The 18,634-nt window shown below is 39.3% G+C and overlaps 1 protein-coding gene across 3 annotated transcripts in view; it reads right to left on the reverse strand.

Moving 5' to 3' along the window:
• The window catches only part of tbc1d22a (TBC1 domain family, member 22a), a 165,377-nt gene that overhangs the window by 121,317 nt on the left and 25,426 nt on the right, over positions 1-18,634 (reverse strand). For all 3 annotated transcript variants that reach the window (XM_077233939.1, XM_077233940.1, XM_077233938.1), the window contains exons 5-6: positions 13,054-13,124; positions 5,486-5,614 (exon numbers count right to left, since the gene is read on the reverse strand). In XM_077233939.1, the coding sequence (XP_077090054.1) occupies positions 5,486-5,614; positions 13,054-13,124 (200 nt within the window). The remainder of the gene's footprint in view (positions 1-5,485; positions 5,615-13,053; positions 13,125-18,634) is intronic.

Here is an 18,634-nt window from a genome sequence, read left to right on the forward strand (position 1 = left end):
TGAAACACACAAATACACAAGTGTGATCATTATTAGGGATGCACGATATATCGGCCACCATATCGGTATCGGCCGACATGTGTTCATTTTTACTGTTATCGTTATTGGCCTGATAAGAAAATGTGGCCGATATATTAAAAGCTGATAATGAATTTACTTCCTTCAGCTGGGAAACTTCAGATGCGCACTGTTCAGCATGATGGTTTTGAATTTGCTGAAATATGATTGTAATCACAGTAAAGTGCAACATGCGCAGTGCAAAATCTGTCATATAGGCTACATAAAATTATAATGAGAACATTGTAATTGTGTTCTTGGGACATGGCTTTTAATGGTGAGACTTTTGTTTTTGTAATCAGCCTCTCAAAAGTGTGTAAAAATTTGGATTTAGATTTATAGGCCAATATATCGGTCATCGGCTTTCAAGTATAAATAAATATCGATTATCAGCCAAAATTGTCATATCAGTGCATCCCTAATCATTATGATGGTTACATTAGATGTTTTTTTGCATGATAATATTTTCATGATAATTAAGCACTTTGCAACCCATTTCTACTCAGTGGTAATTCTCATTAAGTCTGGATTTTTAATCTGAATAAATTAAAAGACAATACAAATACTAAAATTATGCATTTAAAATGAGATTTAAAAAAAATTTGCATTATTGTAATGAGCATTTATTATTGTACTAATGTCACAATAATATTTTAATATAGAACCAATATTTTCATTTTCCATTTTATTTATGTAAAATATCCACAATTTAAAAAAAAAATGTTAACATAATTTTCCTGACTTGGGGATAAGTGCTGTCATGAAAATGTCACAATGCCAAAAAAATAAATAAAAGCCTCAATGATCGTAAAAAGCAACTAAATATATCTTTCTTCTTTATTTATAATTTTGGAGTGATATACAAGAAATGTTCTAAACAGGCCGGTGAGAATCACCCAGATATATCTAACGAGAGGTGAAACATACGCGTGAATCTCACATCGTCAGTCATCACTACACGGCAGTTTTAAATCAGGTAGACATTTATCAGATCAGAGTGACAGCAACAGTTTGATCTTCGCATCCTCCTGCCAATTCACTGGAGCTTTAAACATTTCCTTGTCATCTTTTTCTCTTCAGCATCTAAATATCAAACACTATCTGCTGTTGGCATTTCGAAACACTCGGAGCTTCTAACATAACAGTGTTTTTGGCAAAGCTAACATACTGCTGCTGCCAAGACCTCAAACAGTAGGTAGAACGCATCCAAAACCCCTGACTATATCACATTAAACCCCTGGCAAAACTGAACTGCTGGCTTTGAACTTAAAAATGATTCTATTTATAGCAGAATTAGCACTGGCCGTGCAGAGCTGTACAGGAAGTTAAAAAGGAAATCGCAGAAAGTAGTGAATAATCTCCAGAGTCTTTGATTCAGCTAATTATTGCCATCATCCTGTATAAAGTTCAGTCAGCAGCATTATCTAGACATAGGAGGCCTTTTCCACAAATAAGGTACACAATGGGAACACTGGGTCTCATTCACTAATAATTGCGTGGATTATTTCATATTCGTACGCAAGGGAGAACTGCTCGAGAAATATCTCGCGTACGCACATGAATTTGTTCTTAATTTCGTTGTATTGTTAGTGAATAGGGATGTCCCGATCCGATCCACAGCATCGGTATCGTGCCGATACTGGCCCAGAACGCTAGATCGGAGATCGGAGGGGAGAAAAAAATATGATCCGATACCTATCCAACAATGCTTGAATAGCATTTCCCTTGCTGCGACATCCAGTTAAGCGGCGCAGCCTGCATATTGGGCTGTTTTGCAATCTATTTTGTGGGCAAAAAATGGGTTTGGGCGGGTGGATAAAATTGGGCTGGTTTCGGATCAGTTCGGCGGGTATTTGTAGCCGAAACACCGGCACTCCAGACCCTTCTTTCGGCAACCCTCTATTCAGCAGGCAGTCTGTCTCACTCACGCACACACACACACACACACACACACACACACACACACACACACACACACACACACACACACTCACACACTCACTCACACACACACACACACACACACACACACACACACTCTGGCTGACGTGCCCCCTAAACTCACAACAGACACTCCATCCTACTACCTTCGGTGTACTATAAACAATGTTTTGCAATCCGTCTCCTCAGTTTATAAACCGTAGGCTGTAAACTGTATGCTACACAGGATTTTGACGCATCCAAGCAAGGGTTTGTGCAGAGTGTGGAGCGTGCACTGCATGGCACGGAGCGCGGGCTCGAACACTTCCGGTTTCCTTTCAACAGTGTAAACAACTTAAAATACTATAATTTCTGGTCATACAGAAAATAACTTATTTATATACTATAACTGACGTCAATATTTATTTTTTTGCGCAGCTTTTGGTGTGCATACAGTTCAAATTAAAATGTTGGTGTTCAACTTTGGGTTTTAAAAATACAACAACCGTTAATTTTTCGTTTTACGGGTTAAAAAGGAAATACGAATGGACGCAAAAGTACACGGATCAATGGGTAATTTTAAAGCTTGTTAATGATTAACTTTAAACCTGTTGGCAGCTTTAAGTAGCCTACTGAAGTAGCCTGCCTGCCTGTATTTTTTATTTTTTATGTAGTGTTTGAATAAAGGGTTGCTGTCTTTCATAATCAACTGTTGTTGTGGACTATATACTGGAGAAGTATTTGTTCTCCATTTGAGTTAGATGTTTTTAGGTTGCTAATTGAGCAAAGTGCTTCCATATATTTTATTAGGCCTAGTATTAGTTCAAGAATAAAATAGATTAAAATAAAAATATCGGATTAATATCGGTATCGCAAATAGCCAAAGCTGCGGCATCGGTATCGGTATCGGAAGTGAAAAAGTGGTATCGGGACATCCCTATTAGTGAATTTGGAGAATTGTAAATGAGTGGCGAGGTTAGTAATTTGCATAAAACACATGCAAACCATTTCTACATAAAGGCTTTCTCCACAACCTTTCCTTTACAGCCTTTCGTTACTCGAGTCAAACTTGTCTTACTCTTACACTTTATATGATGAAATATATGATGAAATTAAATTGTATTATTTATTCATTTATTATATAATTGTACACATAATTAATATCATATAATTAAATTTATAATTAATATAATATCGTTTCTTATAATTATAGTCATTTTAAGAGGAAATATAAAGGCGTAGATGCTTTTAGCGTACAAGTGGTTTCAGTTCCTATTTTTTTTTTCTCGTAAATTTAGAACTAATTTTAGTACACAAGGTTTTGGCGAGTCATGATTTGCTCGTACACAGACTTCACGCACAAATCTGTGTATGCAGGCTTAGTGAATGAGACCCATTATTTTTACAAAATAGCAACTTTTTCCCCCCAAAGAAAATGGTCAGTGAAAAGACTACTAGATATTATATCAGCATTATCATTTTATAAATAACAATTCTATAAATATAAAATTTAGATTTCAACCATGTTACCAATACAGTTTGTATGAAACCTATTTTCTTATACATTATATTATACATATTCCTATATATACACACAGTCATGTGAAAAAGAAAGGACACCCTATTGAATTATGTGGTTTTATGTATCAGGACATAACAAATCATCTGGTCCTTGGCTGGTCTTAAAATTAGGTAAATACAAGCTCACATGAACAAAAAAACATGACATATTACACCATGTCATTATTTATTTAACAAAAACTAGGCCAAAATGGAAAAGCCATGGGTGACAAAGTACACCCTTAATGCTTCCATGGGCATTAATAAGGTAAGTAGCAGTGAGGCCAGCTAATCAAATGTCATTGATTAATTTATCATCAGCATGTGTGACTAACTCTATAAAAGCAGAAGTTTTGGCAGTTTGCTGGTCTGGAGCACGCAGGTGTGTGTTAACACAATGCCAATGAGGAAAGAAAAGCAACTGTTGCTGCCCATCAATCTGTGAAGGGTTATACAGCCATTTCCAAACAATTTGTAGTCCATTATTCTACATTAAAGGTTGTATCAGTGATTTCTGGCCCAAAAATAAATGTCTAATCTTTCCTAACGATCCGCTAGCTGCCCGCCCCATAAGCATGCCGTCCAAAAACCGCATCTCTGTAGGCAGCCTAGGCTCTGAGATCTGCACACAAAAATAAATGGGTACAACCACCACTCAAAACCAAAATAAACAGTGTTCCAACCAATCACTGACATGGGCGGGACAATTAGACATTTATTTTTGGGCCTGAAATCACTGATACAACCTTTAAGGAAGATTATTCACAAGTGGAAAACATCCAAGACAGTTGCCAGTGCTCCCAGGAGTGGACGTCCCAGCATATTTACCCCAAGGTCAGGCTGTGCACTGCTCATTGCTCAGAGAAAATGCCAAACACCCAATAACTACACCTCAGACTCTATACAGGCCTCAGTTAACATGTTAAATGTTCAAGTTCATGACAGTATAATTAGAAAAAGACGGGACAGGTATGGCATATTTGGAAGGGAGAAAGCTGCTTCTTTCTGAAAAGAAAACCGCAGCACGGCTTAGGTTTGCCAAGTTGCATTTGAGCAAACCTCAAGACTTCTGGAACAATGTCCTTTGGACAGACGAAACCAAAGTGGAGATGTTTAACAAAAATGCACGGCGCCACGTTTGGCGCAAACCAAACACAGCATATCAGCACAAACACCTCATACCAACTGTCCATCACGCTGGTAGAGGGGTTATCATGTTCAGCTTGTTTTGCAGCCATAGGACCTGGGCACTCGCAGTCAATGAGTCGACCATGAACACCTCTGTATACCAAAGTATTCTAGAGTCAAATGTGAGGCCATATGTCCGAAAGCTAAAGCTTTGGTAATGCAACTGGACAATGATTACAAGAAGCACAGCAGCAAATCTACATCAGAATGGCTGAAAAAGAAAAGAATCAAGGTGTTGCAATGGCCCAGTCAAAGTCCAGACCTCAATCCGACTGAAATGTTGCGGCGGGACCTTAAGAGAGCTGCGCGGCATAAACAGATGCCCAAAAACCTCAATGAACTGAAGCAACGTTATAAAGAGAGTGATACTGTCATATAGAAAACGATCCCTTCGACGTATTGCTTGCTCTACAAACAACTGAATCACAGGGGGCATTTTGGCTTTATTCATGGTGTAATATGTCATGTGCTATTGTTCATCTGGGGTTGTATTTACCTAATTTTAAGACCTGCTAACGACCAGATGATTTTTACTATGTTGTTACGTACAGTAAAACCATAAAATTCTAAAGGGAGTCCTCTCTTTTTTACTTCAATGGGATGATGCACATTTACTGTTTTAATTTGATGTTAAAATCTAACATACCTCATAGCCTCATTGTCTAACAACAAATATACAAACATTTTGACTCTAATGCTTATAAAATAAGTCATAAAACACAAATTGGTGTCCCATCTAGAATTAAATCTAGTCAGTTACCTGTCTGTATGTGTCCTGATGGTGTTCGTCGTTGCGGGAGTCATAGTACTGCTCGATAAAGCCAAAGTACTCCTGCCGCTTCCTCTGCAAAGTGCTTTCCCTCCGCTCTGCATTGGCAGGCAGGTACCCCTGTAAATACAAAGACTAATGTTTACAGCGGCCCAGACGAGATACCTCGAAATCAATCTGATATAGATCTGCGTTCGTCAACAAAACTTTTTTTTTTTTTTTTACCTGCACTAGCATAATAGCTGCTAATTTAAAATCAGAACTCAGAAAAGTTAAGGTTTCCAAGAGTTTGGAGCCACTAAGCTGATATCAGTCACATTTAAAGTTACATTTCCTCTTATTACTGCCATAGCAAGAGAATGAGAACACAGCAGATGTTCAGGCCGAGAAAAGAAACTCTCTTGATAAAGTAATTGATTGCACAAAAATCTACAAGCACAGAAATCCATTTATCACACAAGACGCTCCCCCATGTGGCTATTTTTTACTTCCACACTCAGTCGAGTTCTGTGACAAGATGTATGTGTGCCAAGCAGCGTTCTTCTCTACGCTCCATTAGCATATGTATATGTAATTAAGTCTAACACACGGACATAAGTAATAAGTAACGTTCACATTATTAACAGAAAACCATAGAGTTAAAAAGGGTAGTTCTTAAACTTGATGGGGTACATTTTCTTTATCTTATAGGCACGTTTGACCCTATTGATTTTTATAAAACGCTTTCCAGACTTTCTAATTTAATGTTTTTCCTATTAACAATATCCAACAGTGTGAATCACGCGAGACATAACAAAGAAAAATCAATTATTTTCCAAATTCTAAACCAACAAAATGTTATTACCACCGTATCTCAAGTTCCAAAAGTTTTAAGATTTTAAGAGGATTTTTTTTTTTCTGGTGTTGTTACACTTAACAGCAGATAAAATCCTTGTTCACTATTGACCAAACAACATTTAACTCAAATGTTTACTTAATCTTTAATATTTGGCCACGTCTATATGATAGAAATGTTACAGCAACTGTAATTTCTTAAACAAGAATATGTGGACACTGGACATGCAAATTCAAAGCTTTTGGTTTAGATGTATTTCGAAATCGCGTTAACAGTTCACATATTTAGAAACATACTGAAGTATTCTCTTGTGTTGGTTTATAAATGATTTACCTTACACATCTGATGAAATGGCGCACATTGCGTACCCAGATAAACGCTATAAGCAATCCAAACCCAGAGATGGAGTTTGAGGCGCACTTCGCGCATGCAAATCATAACAGTTTGTGTGAAACAGCATTTACTGTGAATGAAGCAGCTCTGAGACGCATTTAAACCTATACACATGTAAAATAATTAAAGCGCATATATTACATGTATAACCCACAGGGCAAATATTTACTTAATTGAATCGCAACCTTTGTGAATTAATAATAGCACCTTGCTATGGTATGAAAACGGTCCAATAATGTGGTTCATGGATTCTCGTCCTTGGAATGCGCCACTTCTGGTATTTTGCCAGTTAAGCGACACGGGTAAATTGCAATCGAGGATTTTTTTTTTTTATTGAGCACTTGAATTTAATCAAGGAATAGTGACAACCCTAGTTCTATTTACATACAATTAAATAATATCACACTTGGTGCATGGATTTTGAAAAAACTAACAAAAAAATAATTGGAAATGACAGGAAATTATCAAGTTATATGTGCCTTGAATATTCTTTATTTTCTACACACATCTTATGTCTCATATTTAATTTTAGGCAAGACAAAATTTGTCAGGCACTGATTACTGGATAACTTTTAAAATCTTTACTTGAGAAGTCACACGGCATAAGATGAAAATAAATTTAAATAACCTAATGATGTCCCCTTACCGTCTAATAATAGTGGACACATATACGGTGAATGCTCATAAATTTGATGACAATGTCAAATGACCTTAATAATTTTTTTTTTTTTTGTCTCCAGTTTTTCCCCAATGTTTTTCAGTCTGTCTTTTTCCACACTGACAATAAATGTTCACACACATATTACCAAAGATCATTAAAATCTGTGCGGCTTGTTTTGCACACTGAAAATAAATACTAATACGTTAAACTATGTGTTTAGTCTTACAATTTCACAATACTGGGCCAGGTTGGGTCGCAAGGTCTTATTTACACTGTCTGGATTCCGGCATCAATGCAGTGCCTCTACAGACCAAGACGAGTGCCAACTTCCAGAAGTAAAGTATTTTAAAGGTTCCTTATTTTGTTTTGGATGTTTTCTACAATCGGTTTACATGCACCTAACGTCAAAAAACACATTAATTCTCTCTTACTAAACATTGCACATCACTTCATTTCCCCAAAACTCTGAAAACATTTTGTTCAAAGATTCAGCCTCCCTAAACCCCTCCTTTCCGAAAGCCTACTCTGCTCTGATTGGTCAGATGGCACAATCTGTTGTGACTGGTCTAATGCTACAGCTACAGCAGGCGTCATGAACAAATTTTCCACAACCATATATGAATTTCAGCTCTTCCTCAGCACTTGACACACAATGATACTAACAGTAACGATGCCGTCGGTTTCTCCGTATAAACTCCAGAGCGAGTCCTCATCCTTTTGAAATGAAAACAGCATCTTCTCCACATGTCAACAACATTAACCAAACTCTTCCAGGCCTCAGCTACAACTACAGTGTTTGAGGCGGATCCAAGTAGACGACGTTTGCAGGCAGCCAATGGAAACCATAGGATGGAATTATCCAAATATTTTACATTGGTACTTGTTTCGGCAGTTCAGAATCGATTCTCTAGACAATAACTTTATTTGTCATGCACTTTGATCTTTAAAACATTGAAAAAGACAGCTATTTTACATACTGCATGACAGTGTTTTGGTCTACAAAAAGAACTGTTGTTATTAACAACACCCACAAAAGAAGACAACACTGAGCTAGCACTCGTGTATTAACACCGCATGGGGTGAAATGAACATGAAATGAAGTTGTTGTTCTCATTTTGTTGCCAGAGAAAGAGAAAGAGAGAGAGAGAGAGAGAGAGAGAGAGAAAGAGAGAGAGAAAGAGAGAGAGAGAGAGAGAGAGAGAGAGAGAGAGAGAGAGAGAGAGAGAGAGAGAGAGAGAGAGAGAGAGAGAGAGAGAGAGAGAGAGAGAGAGAGAGAGAGAGAGAGAGAGAGAGAGAGAGAGAGAGAGAGAACATGGCATTGTTCACAGCAGGTGCAGAGGTCCAGGAACAACAGGCCCGTAATAAATGTTTCCCAGCAGCTGGGTTTGGATGAACACATGCGTAAGGTCTGTGTCCAGGCACTGGCTCTGCATCAACCCGCTCCCACCTGCTCACGACGGGACACCATTACTCAAACACCTCGTATTAGTGCGACTGAAACCACCATTTAATCATCTACACAGCTTTATCCTTTTATTTATTAAAGCCCACCGTGTGCTATTTCACTGAGTGTGGGTGGGTGATGAAAAGATGGGCCTTCCACCTCCAAAAAACAGTTACCACAGAGAATGAGAGTAAGTATTTTTTTTTTATCGCACACCTATGAAATGTTACTTTGGAACACTCATAACTGCACTTTTTAACTAGTACAAGCCAGTACTTTTCAGCATTCATTGCTGTCATGCCCACAAATAAACAAGGCAGCATGGGGATTGTGGGTAAAATTTGCTCATCTGAGCAAAACACCAGCTCTTTTTGTGATGGCGACAGTGCCATTACCTCACATAATGAAACCCTCTGTTACAAGGCAAACGTGTCTATAGTGTTCGCATCAAGTCGAAAGATCAGACAGATGTAACCATAAACTGTATTAAAAAAAAATAACAACATGTCTCGGCTTCCTTCCACTGTATAAAAACGAAGCCAAAACATACCATTAATGGTCGTTGCCGATTAAGTCACTCAATCACGAGCATGTTACACCCCTTTTTTAAACTAACTAAAACCAAATGTATTAGAGAAATTAACGCTCGAACATACATCTGAATGATTAGAACTACCTAAAATGACAGAAACGATCTTTTGAAAAATATTATTTGGTTTCTAATTTGATTTTTTAGTTTGGCTCACGTCCCATTCTATTACATGGAGAGGGCGGGGTTTATTAGGTATACTGCAGCCAACCACAAGGGGGTCATCGAAATGCTTTGGCTTCACTTTTCAGGACTTGTGCGGCACCCTTGGAAGTGACATTCTCTTCAACAGTCTGGGTAGTTTAGGGTCTTCTAGGTGGTTGTGAGGGAGATTTTAAGTGATTGGTAGGCAGTAACTAAGAGGTTGCTAAGCAATTGCTAGAATTTTCTAGGTGGTTGCTAGTGTGGTGTAAGGTGGTTGCTAGGTTATTGCTAGGGTGTTGGTTGATGTAGTTGCCAGGTAACTGTTGAAGTGTTCCAGGTGGTTGCTAGTGATGTTATGAGGTTGACAGGCGACTGTCAGGGTGTTATAGAGTAATGTTAAGTGGTTTCTAGGCAGTTACTAGGTTATTTCTAGGGTGCTGGTGTGATGTAAGGTGGTTGCTAGGTTATTGCTAGGGTGTTGCTTGATGTTGTTGCCAGGTGACTGCCGAAGTGTTCCAGGTGGTTGCTAGAGTGATGTTATGAGGTTGCCAGGCGACTGTCAGGGTGTAAGAAGTGGTTGCAAGAGTGATGTTAAGTGGTTTCTAGGCAGTTGCTAGTTGATTTCTAGGGTTCTGGTGTGATGTAAGGTAGTTGCTAGGTTATTGCTATGGTGTTGCCAGGTGATTGTTTAGGTGTTCCAGTGGTTGTCAAGTTATGTTAAGAGGTTGCTTAATGTTAGGTGGTTGCTAGGGTGCTGCTTACTGGCCAAAGACAAAATAACCCAACTCAAGTCTCCATAACATTTTGGTCTCTGCATAACAAACAGAAATAATACTGGATGTGTTATTCTGCAAAATGAAATGCTAGTACAAAATGTAATCTTGTGTACGAGCAATAATAATTCTTACCTTAGCAAACACCACTAATGAAATCTTTATTGTCTAGGGGCTACCTGACAAAAGAGAAATGATTTCTTCTTATGAAAGCGTTGAGCGGAGTTCGGTGGCAGTTTGTGAGACGTCAGCAGGATGCACTGAATTGATCACGCGTTAAAGCGCCCATTCAAACAGTGATGCCGCCCTCCGCAGGTCATTACTCTTGTTAAAGGATGCTTTCCAGCTGTTCACGCTCGCTCTCCACTCACTCAAAAACAAATACACACACACCGATGAACTCACAATGTGCACACCTGTGCAGGAGCTCAATAGCGTGGATCGATGAGGTTTGATTGAGTGGGGCTGCAGTCCAGGGTTCAAGTCAAGATGACAGATGAGGTAGCCGTAGGCAAATGAAGGTCACACGGGTAAATTGGATGTTTCTGTGTGTGTGTGTGTGTGATCGCACACTAGCCTAGAAGGGGGTCAGAATATCAAATACACCCCTCCATTCCATCCTGTTTCAGACTGGCACATAATATATCAGTGTGGCAGGAGGGCATTCTGCCGCCTGTCTGTGTGTCAAAGGGTACGACCACACATAACCCCCTCATCACGCCAGTCCTGTCCTGGGGGAAACTTTACACCAGTTATGTACTTCATATGTTTCATTTATTATAAAAGGTAAAATTTGTATTTTTTATGTCAATCTTAAAAAGTTCTTCCCTTTCTTAAAATGTATGCATGCTGTTTACACTGCTCAGAGTGGGATTCAAACCAATGTCGACTGGCATGGGCAGTGGGCGTACTAGCAAGTTTGAGTCTGCCCTCCATGCTGGTTGGGCCAGGGGAGGTTTACCAGCACAGTTCTTACCAGCTGGTCCATCCAAATTCCAATATAACTGGCCCTTACACACACCGCTCCGAGAGAGATCCGAACCAGCATCAACCAGCATAAGAGGCAAAGGAGTGGAAAGGCATTTATCTACACTGCTCTTCCTAGATGCCCATTTGTAGTAAAACATTTGAAGGCTGAATCCAAGGATATGACGAGATTTCTCGTTGAGTGAAAAGCTGTCTTGCGATATCGCCATGATTGCGCTTCGCACCGCCGCTCCCTGTACACAGAGTATGTGCGATTGCGAATCCAAAAGTGAAAGTAAAACGCAAGCTCCCTGATGCACGCAAATTAGCCTGCATACAATATCAAGGAATCTACTAATATCAAATCAAATATCAAATATTGACGTCTCCCAATATCAAACCTGTCTCTGAACTTTGTAGTTGTGGCTCTGGTCTCTGTTTTGGTCTCTGTTTGCACTTTGAATACTGAGAGAGTACATTGATCATGGTTGCACTTTTACTTATTGTTTGCACTTAAGACTAAGAAAAAAACTGTTATTTATTTTTGTTATTTATACTGTTTATATGTATATGTTCAATTTGTGGAAAGGAGTTCAATTAGGAAGTCACACACAGTCTCAATCTGAAGTTCTGGAAGCTCATAATTCATGTACAGTAAGGTCTGAAGAGACTCATGTTAAATCATAAGGTGAGAAGCCAGTCAGTTGAGTTTGTGACAAAACTTTTTACAGTGCTTGTATATTGTTGTCGTTCAATGCATTTGATAATTCATACTCAAAGTAGAACTGAAATTACATTAATTACAAGATTATTAGTTACATAAAATGTCTAATTTTCTCAAAAAACTCATCCTCGTGAACCCAATCTCGTGTGTGAAGTGTCTCGTCACACCATTATTGAATCCCTCTAAATACTTCAAATATGTCCCATTTTACAGTTCGCAATAAAATGTTTTTCATATCTCCATAGTTTCTCCAGCTGGACCGTATTCAAAAACATCTTCAGTGTGGTATACAGGACATGTCCAGTTTTTATCATTATTATTATTTATTCGTGTTATTGTTTTTTTGTCATTTTTTTTTTTGTTATGGTGTTATTAATAAATTTCCCATGAAGTATAGTAGGGACATGTTCAGTTTCTAAGAGAAACACACGGGTACATCTATCGAGGTTAGGTGCAGAAACATATGTTTCTACTTGGTTTTAATTTCATTTATGGTTTAATTTACTATATATATATATATATATATATATATATATATATATATATATAAACTCCTGTTTGTCGAGCGTTAAGGTAAAGTTAGTAAAGAAAGAGCTTTAAATGACAGCAGACACTCCAGCTGGCATGAAAAAAACCCAGCATGATTCATGATATCCCATCATGATTTGAGAACTTTACAAAGAGCAACACGCATGATTTAAAAGAAGTGATTATGTATAGATTCAGCTCAGGCGATCCAAGAGTCGGCCTAACAGAAGTAGGTTTTGCTCATTCACAGATTCAGGCTTTGTTCGACCACTGAAACAGTTTAATGCACCATTTGTTTTCAGTCGACTGGACCTCTGAGCTTCCAGGCGGATGTCATCCTAAAAGTCATTAGTAGGAAGCCTAATTACTTATAAATGTGTATTTATGTAGAATGCATTATGTATACTTTGATTCATCTTGTAATTGATGTGCGCTGCAGTTCTCTAATGAGTTTGACCATTTGATGCAGGACTTGCCTGTGCGCTGAGATCGTTCTACTTACTGAGAGAAGCTTCCATGTGATTGGGCGCACCTGCCGCGGAATTCCAGACCAGCTCAACTTCCGAAGCTCATCTGGGGAAAGGAAAGATGTTTATGACAGAAAGTCACTAACTCAGAATAATACGATGAGTTTATTCCTTGTGAATAGACTCAATTATTAAGCAATACCATCAGAAATTTGCAGGACAAAATGCTGTAGGTTTCCTCGAATAAATGTGGTGATATTTGCGGCCTTTTTGTTTTGTTTTGCAGTAAAAACCCACCAATAACCGTTGTATATTTTATGTAATAAGTATTAGTTACAGGATTTCTTGGGCATTATTACTTAAATTAAGTGTGGTTCTGCAGATGTTGTTGTTTTTTTTAAAGTCCCTCTGTAGTCAATCATGTTATCCCTTAAACCTCACCTTTGATCACCAAAATTACATATTTAAAGTCCCTGTAAAGGCAATTTAAAAAAAAAATTCTGAACCCACTATAAATGTTAGAAATGTGTTGCTAAAACGTATTACAAAGACTGTGAACTGTGAAGTACTGAATTGTGAAATTAGACCGTTAAACAGTTTTTCACCATTGCTATTTTCTGGATTTTTTGGGCGGGTCTAAAACGGGGCTCGATGACGCACTGGAGCCCCTGAGCTCATGGCCCCCCCCCCCCTACTCGATGACGCACTAGAGCCACTGAGGCTGGCCGCTCCCCTAGCAATATAAATAGAGCACATTCACATCAGTTTGCCGCTATATCGCGAGTTACTGTCAGTCCCATTATAGTTACTACAGCGTACAGTTTGCTAGTTATGTCTTAGTCACGGAAATGCGTACTACCTGGATGTGATCATGTACAAAACAGATCAGTGACCTTATTTAAATTTCCTAAAAACGATCACATCAAGAAGAGGTGGATTAATTTTGTGAAGAGCCACCTTGATGGAGAGCTGAGGATCACCGCCAAAACCCGCCTCTGTAGTGATTATTTTACACGGGATAGTTTTATAAACTTTTGTCGGAGACAACTGGGATTCTCTGATAATCCGCTTTTACTGGTGAATGGGGCCGAACCGACTATCTCCCGCCTCGGCCTTCATCATCCCGTCGCGCCTACAACTGGTGCCATCATCGGCAGTGCGTGCCCACCAATGAGTGTAAGTTTGTGTGCTTATGTTATAACGTTAATTAACCTAATAAGCTGCTAGGAGCATCCATTCCGGCTGTAGCGGGTGACAGTTGAGTGCGGCAACGGCAGCTTTACCACGAGTGGGCGTGGTTTCACGGTTGAGAGCAGAGACTACTGCTCATTTTTTCAAGATTTTGATAGCTTATTTTATGTACTTGCCAGCTTTTTTTATCATTCAAATTTGGCTGGGTGGCTAATAACACATTTTTCTGTGATATGACAAACTCAGAACACATACTTAATTTTGACTTTACAGGGACTTACAGGTTTTTTTCATGAAAAAATAACTTGAATGTAACTCTAAACCCTTGCCTCATTTAGTATATGTGGTTCTATGAATATGCAAATTAGCCCCACCTCCACTCACTCACAGCAGCTCAGAGATCCACACGTTGACGATCACACGTTGACCTGATTAGTTACAAGGTAGTTTTGGACGTCAGAAACACCAGCGATTTCAAACGGTGTTTTTGAGACTGTCTTTGGTTCACTGCAGTTTTAAAGAGAAAATACTCAGCAAAGGTGTTGACTTATGAATTTACACATGGTTTGTCTTAAAGCATATTATATTCCAAAAATAAACAGCACACTATATTAGAGCTGCAAGATTCTGGGTGAATTGAGAAGCACACTTTTTTTTTTAGAGTTTTAAAGAGAGATCTGAAAAGAAAACTAAAACAAAATACTAAATATGTACTTTACTAGAGGTTCTTACAAAATGTTAATTGCAGTCTATTAAATTGTTTAATTTGAATTGAATAAAAATCCAACACTATTTGTTTCATTACTGGATGAATCTGCATTTTTGAACAAATCTCGAGTAATGATTCAATGACGGATAAATTGTTTAACAGTCACTTGTCGCCACCAACTGGTGTAACAATGCAATTAATACAATCTTTATTTGAAGCGTCAAGTTACTTTCAAAAGGTGACTTGCTCTACTTTGATCACTGTCGTAGACAAGTTATAAACTTTTATCTCAGTACTTCTGTGATAATTTGGATATTTGTAACAGACACAACCATACTCTCTCAGGGCCAGCGGCTCTGCTCTGCTCTGCTCATTTTTCTTGAATGAGGCGGATTTGTGCACATGCTTAGTTTAGCGAGTGACGTCCAGTTTTCAACCTGGAAATAAACATGGCAATTTTGCATTCAATTTTATTTTGTACAAATTTCCGATCCAATCGAATTAAAGTTGTTAAAAATAATGGGTGATTTTTGCAACCACAAATAGAAGGATGAATACAGAAAATGTACATACTACATACTCTATACTAGAAAAAAGTATAATAACAAAGTTTTTAATTCAAACATCTGTTGATATGCTCTCAATAGTAAATTGTCTGTCATCAAGGCATCTCTGATAAACTGTTTTCAACATCTAATGATTTGAGACGCAATAATCTGGCATATTTAATTGTGCGGATAGCCTCCAAAAAATGATTCAGCCAATAACTTTGGAATTATATGGGCACACCATGCTTTCAATAAGCACTGCATAAGTGTGGGTATGTGAACCCAAGTGCTAATGTGAATAAATCTCAGTGAGGCAAATTGGACTTTTAAAATGGACAAAGAGTCCCTGCAGAGCCTTAAAAGAGTGAAAAAGAACTTTAATACAAAATATTTCTCATTTCGTATCTGTATTGCATATTTCAGGGGTTGATGGCAGCGATCATAATGTGTTGAACGTGGATTAGTCATTTCTCAGAGCCTTGACAATAGGCTGCAGTGTAATGTGCATGCATGCATTTTATTTGACATCAAAGATAAATTTGAATTTTAAATCAGAGGTTGGTTAAAAATTCATAAAACAGACCAAATGTGCCATGAATACAACAAGAGCCTTCTGGGGAAAGCGTTTTTATATTTTTCTTAAAAAAACGAACCTTTCTGATATCAGAGCTGGATGATTCTTGCACAGTTTCTTTGTCAGGGCAAAATGAAGACTGAGGAGTATAAATAATGAATAGTGTTGTTATGACTGCCATGCAAATAAGAGTGACTGTAAAAACAGACGTGATCTACTTATATACACATAATGCATTATTATTGATGGCAATATTTGAAAATGAAATGTTGAATGAAATATTGACCCAAATGATTCTTCGCATTACATTGCGAAGACCACCCAGAGTTTTTTTTTTTTTTTTTGATCAACAGATTAATAGAAATCATGATTTTGAAATCACAATGTAAATTTAGATGGATGGACTGAAGTAAGAAAGAACGGATGGATGGATGGATGGATGGACGTACATATAAACGGATGGATGGATGGACTGACATACAAATGGATGCATGGACTGATGTACGAACAGAAAGAAATAAAGATGGATGGACTGACAAAGAAAATCAAAATTAAAGATGGACGGGTGGAAAGAAATACAAAATGATGGATGGATGGAAAGAACGAAATACAAAATGGTGAATGGATGGATGGACAGATGGAAATAAATACAAAATAATGAATGGATGGATGGACAGAAAGATGGAAAGAAATACAAAATCATGAATGGATGGAGAGATGGAAAGAAATATAAAATGATGAATGGATGAACGGATGGAAAAAAAATACAAAATGATGAATGGATGGACGAATGGAAAGAAATACAAAACAATGAATAGATAGACAGACGGAAAGAAATATAAAATGAATGGACGGATTGATGGGTGGGCAGACGGAAATATAAAATAGGGCTGCACGATTAATCGCAATTTACATGAAATCGCACTTAAAGGGGCATTCGGCAACTATTTCAACTTAATAAAATGGTTTAGAAATCATTTGGATGGTTAAATAACCTGTTCTGGTGAGAATGGTGACTTTCCCCGCTCCCCCCAACGTTCAGCGGAAAACCAACCTTGCAACATGGGGACTAACGTCCCGGTAAGTTGGAAATGGGAAGTCTCGTGAGAATCGAGAACGTGCGTGAAACACAAACTGCTTTACGGCAATTCGACATAAACACACTGTGGCGAACAGGACGGCCGAGGGACGTGAGAGAACGGTGTGAGGCCGGTGGTGCGATTGATAATGAGCAACACGAGTGAAGCACACCGGTCTCGCATCTCCCACGGAGGAGCGGAAGCCTAAAGGAGGAGCGACGACGTTGATGATGGAGAGAGGAACAGGGAGGTATTTTAGTTGAGTTTTGGTTTTTGTATTTGTGTTTTATTTTAGCCAGCAGTCTCCGCGAGGGGCTGCTGCCCGTTATGTTTATTTTGGGTAAGCCAGCAGTCGTCCGCGAGGGGCTGCTGGCGGTATTTTAGTTTGTTTATTTTAAATAAAGATTATTTTGATTGTTCGCCGGTTCCTGCCTCCTTCTGCCCTGAACATTGCTACACTGGTGTCGAAACCCGGGAAGAGGGAGGAACGCGCTGTCAGAGAGTCCTCGCCGCTGTGGGGAATCCGCGGTGCCATCGAGCATGGTGCGCGAGTCGCCGCCGCTCGCCGTGGGCCGGAGCCTGCTGCCATCCGCCGAACGAGCGGAGGAGCAGGGAGCAGGGACTCGCGGCCATGGACGCTCGAGGCGGTGCGCTGGAGTGAGTTGCCGGGGGGACGGTCGAGCTCGCTGCCGGCCGCCTGGCTATTGGAGGGGCGGCTGCCATCCAGGAGGGAGAGGAGGAGTCGCCGCCGCTCGCCGTGGGCCGGAGCCTGCTGCCGTACACCAGCGAAGGGGAGGAGCAGGGAGCGGGGGACTCCTGCCGTCTGCCCAAGGCACCGAGGAGCCGTCGCCGTCCACCGGGCGGCGGAGGAGCGTCGAGCTGTCCACCGAGGGCTACCCAGCTGAGGAGATCGCCCAGCTGGTGGGGGACCAGATGGCAGCGCGTTGTAGGAACCGGACCAAATTTTTTTTTCTCTCTCCCCTCTCTCGATCTGTCGCTCCTCATGCTTCCGTCTCCGTTTCCCTCGGCTTGTCTCTCGGCTCAGTTTTTGGTCACTAAGCAGAGGTAATTGACTATACCTGAGATTGTCGCATTCACGCCTACACAATCAAAGATAATTTGGTATAGCCCCCATGGTTTTGCATTACCTTGAATTTAAAGTCACGTTTAATTCAGGCAGAGGTATGGCCACTATTACAGATATAAGTTGACCAACATTACTTCTCTTATAATAGCTTTGGATTGGCCATGCCGTGGTTTCCCACGTACACTTATCTAAAGTGTTATTAAATTAAAACAGAGGTAAGACACCCAAATTTAGATTGGTCAAGCAACATTTTTGTTGTCCTAAACGGAAATTCACTTATTGTTGTCCTAAACGGAAATTCACTTCTTGTCTTTGTGAACCAAGTCTACACTTGAATTAGTACCAAATATTAGTCCAGTGTTTCCCCTACAATGTATTCAGCAGTGGCGCAGTGAATGCAATGAAAACAATTTCAGAGTCAGTCAAAA

This window comes from Siphateles boraxobius, unplaced genomic scaffold (genome assembly GCF_051911475.1).
Source record: "Siphateles boraxobius isolate OS27281-9 unplaced genomic scaffold, OSU_SipBor_1 19, whole genome shotgun sequence".
Lineage (NCBI taxonomy): Eukaryota > Metazoa > Chordata > Actinopteri > Cypriniformes > Leuciscidae > Siphateles > Siphateles boraxobius.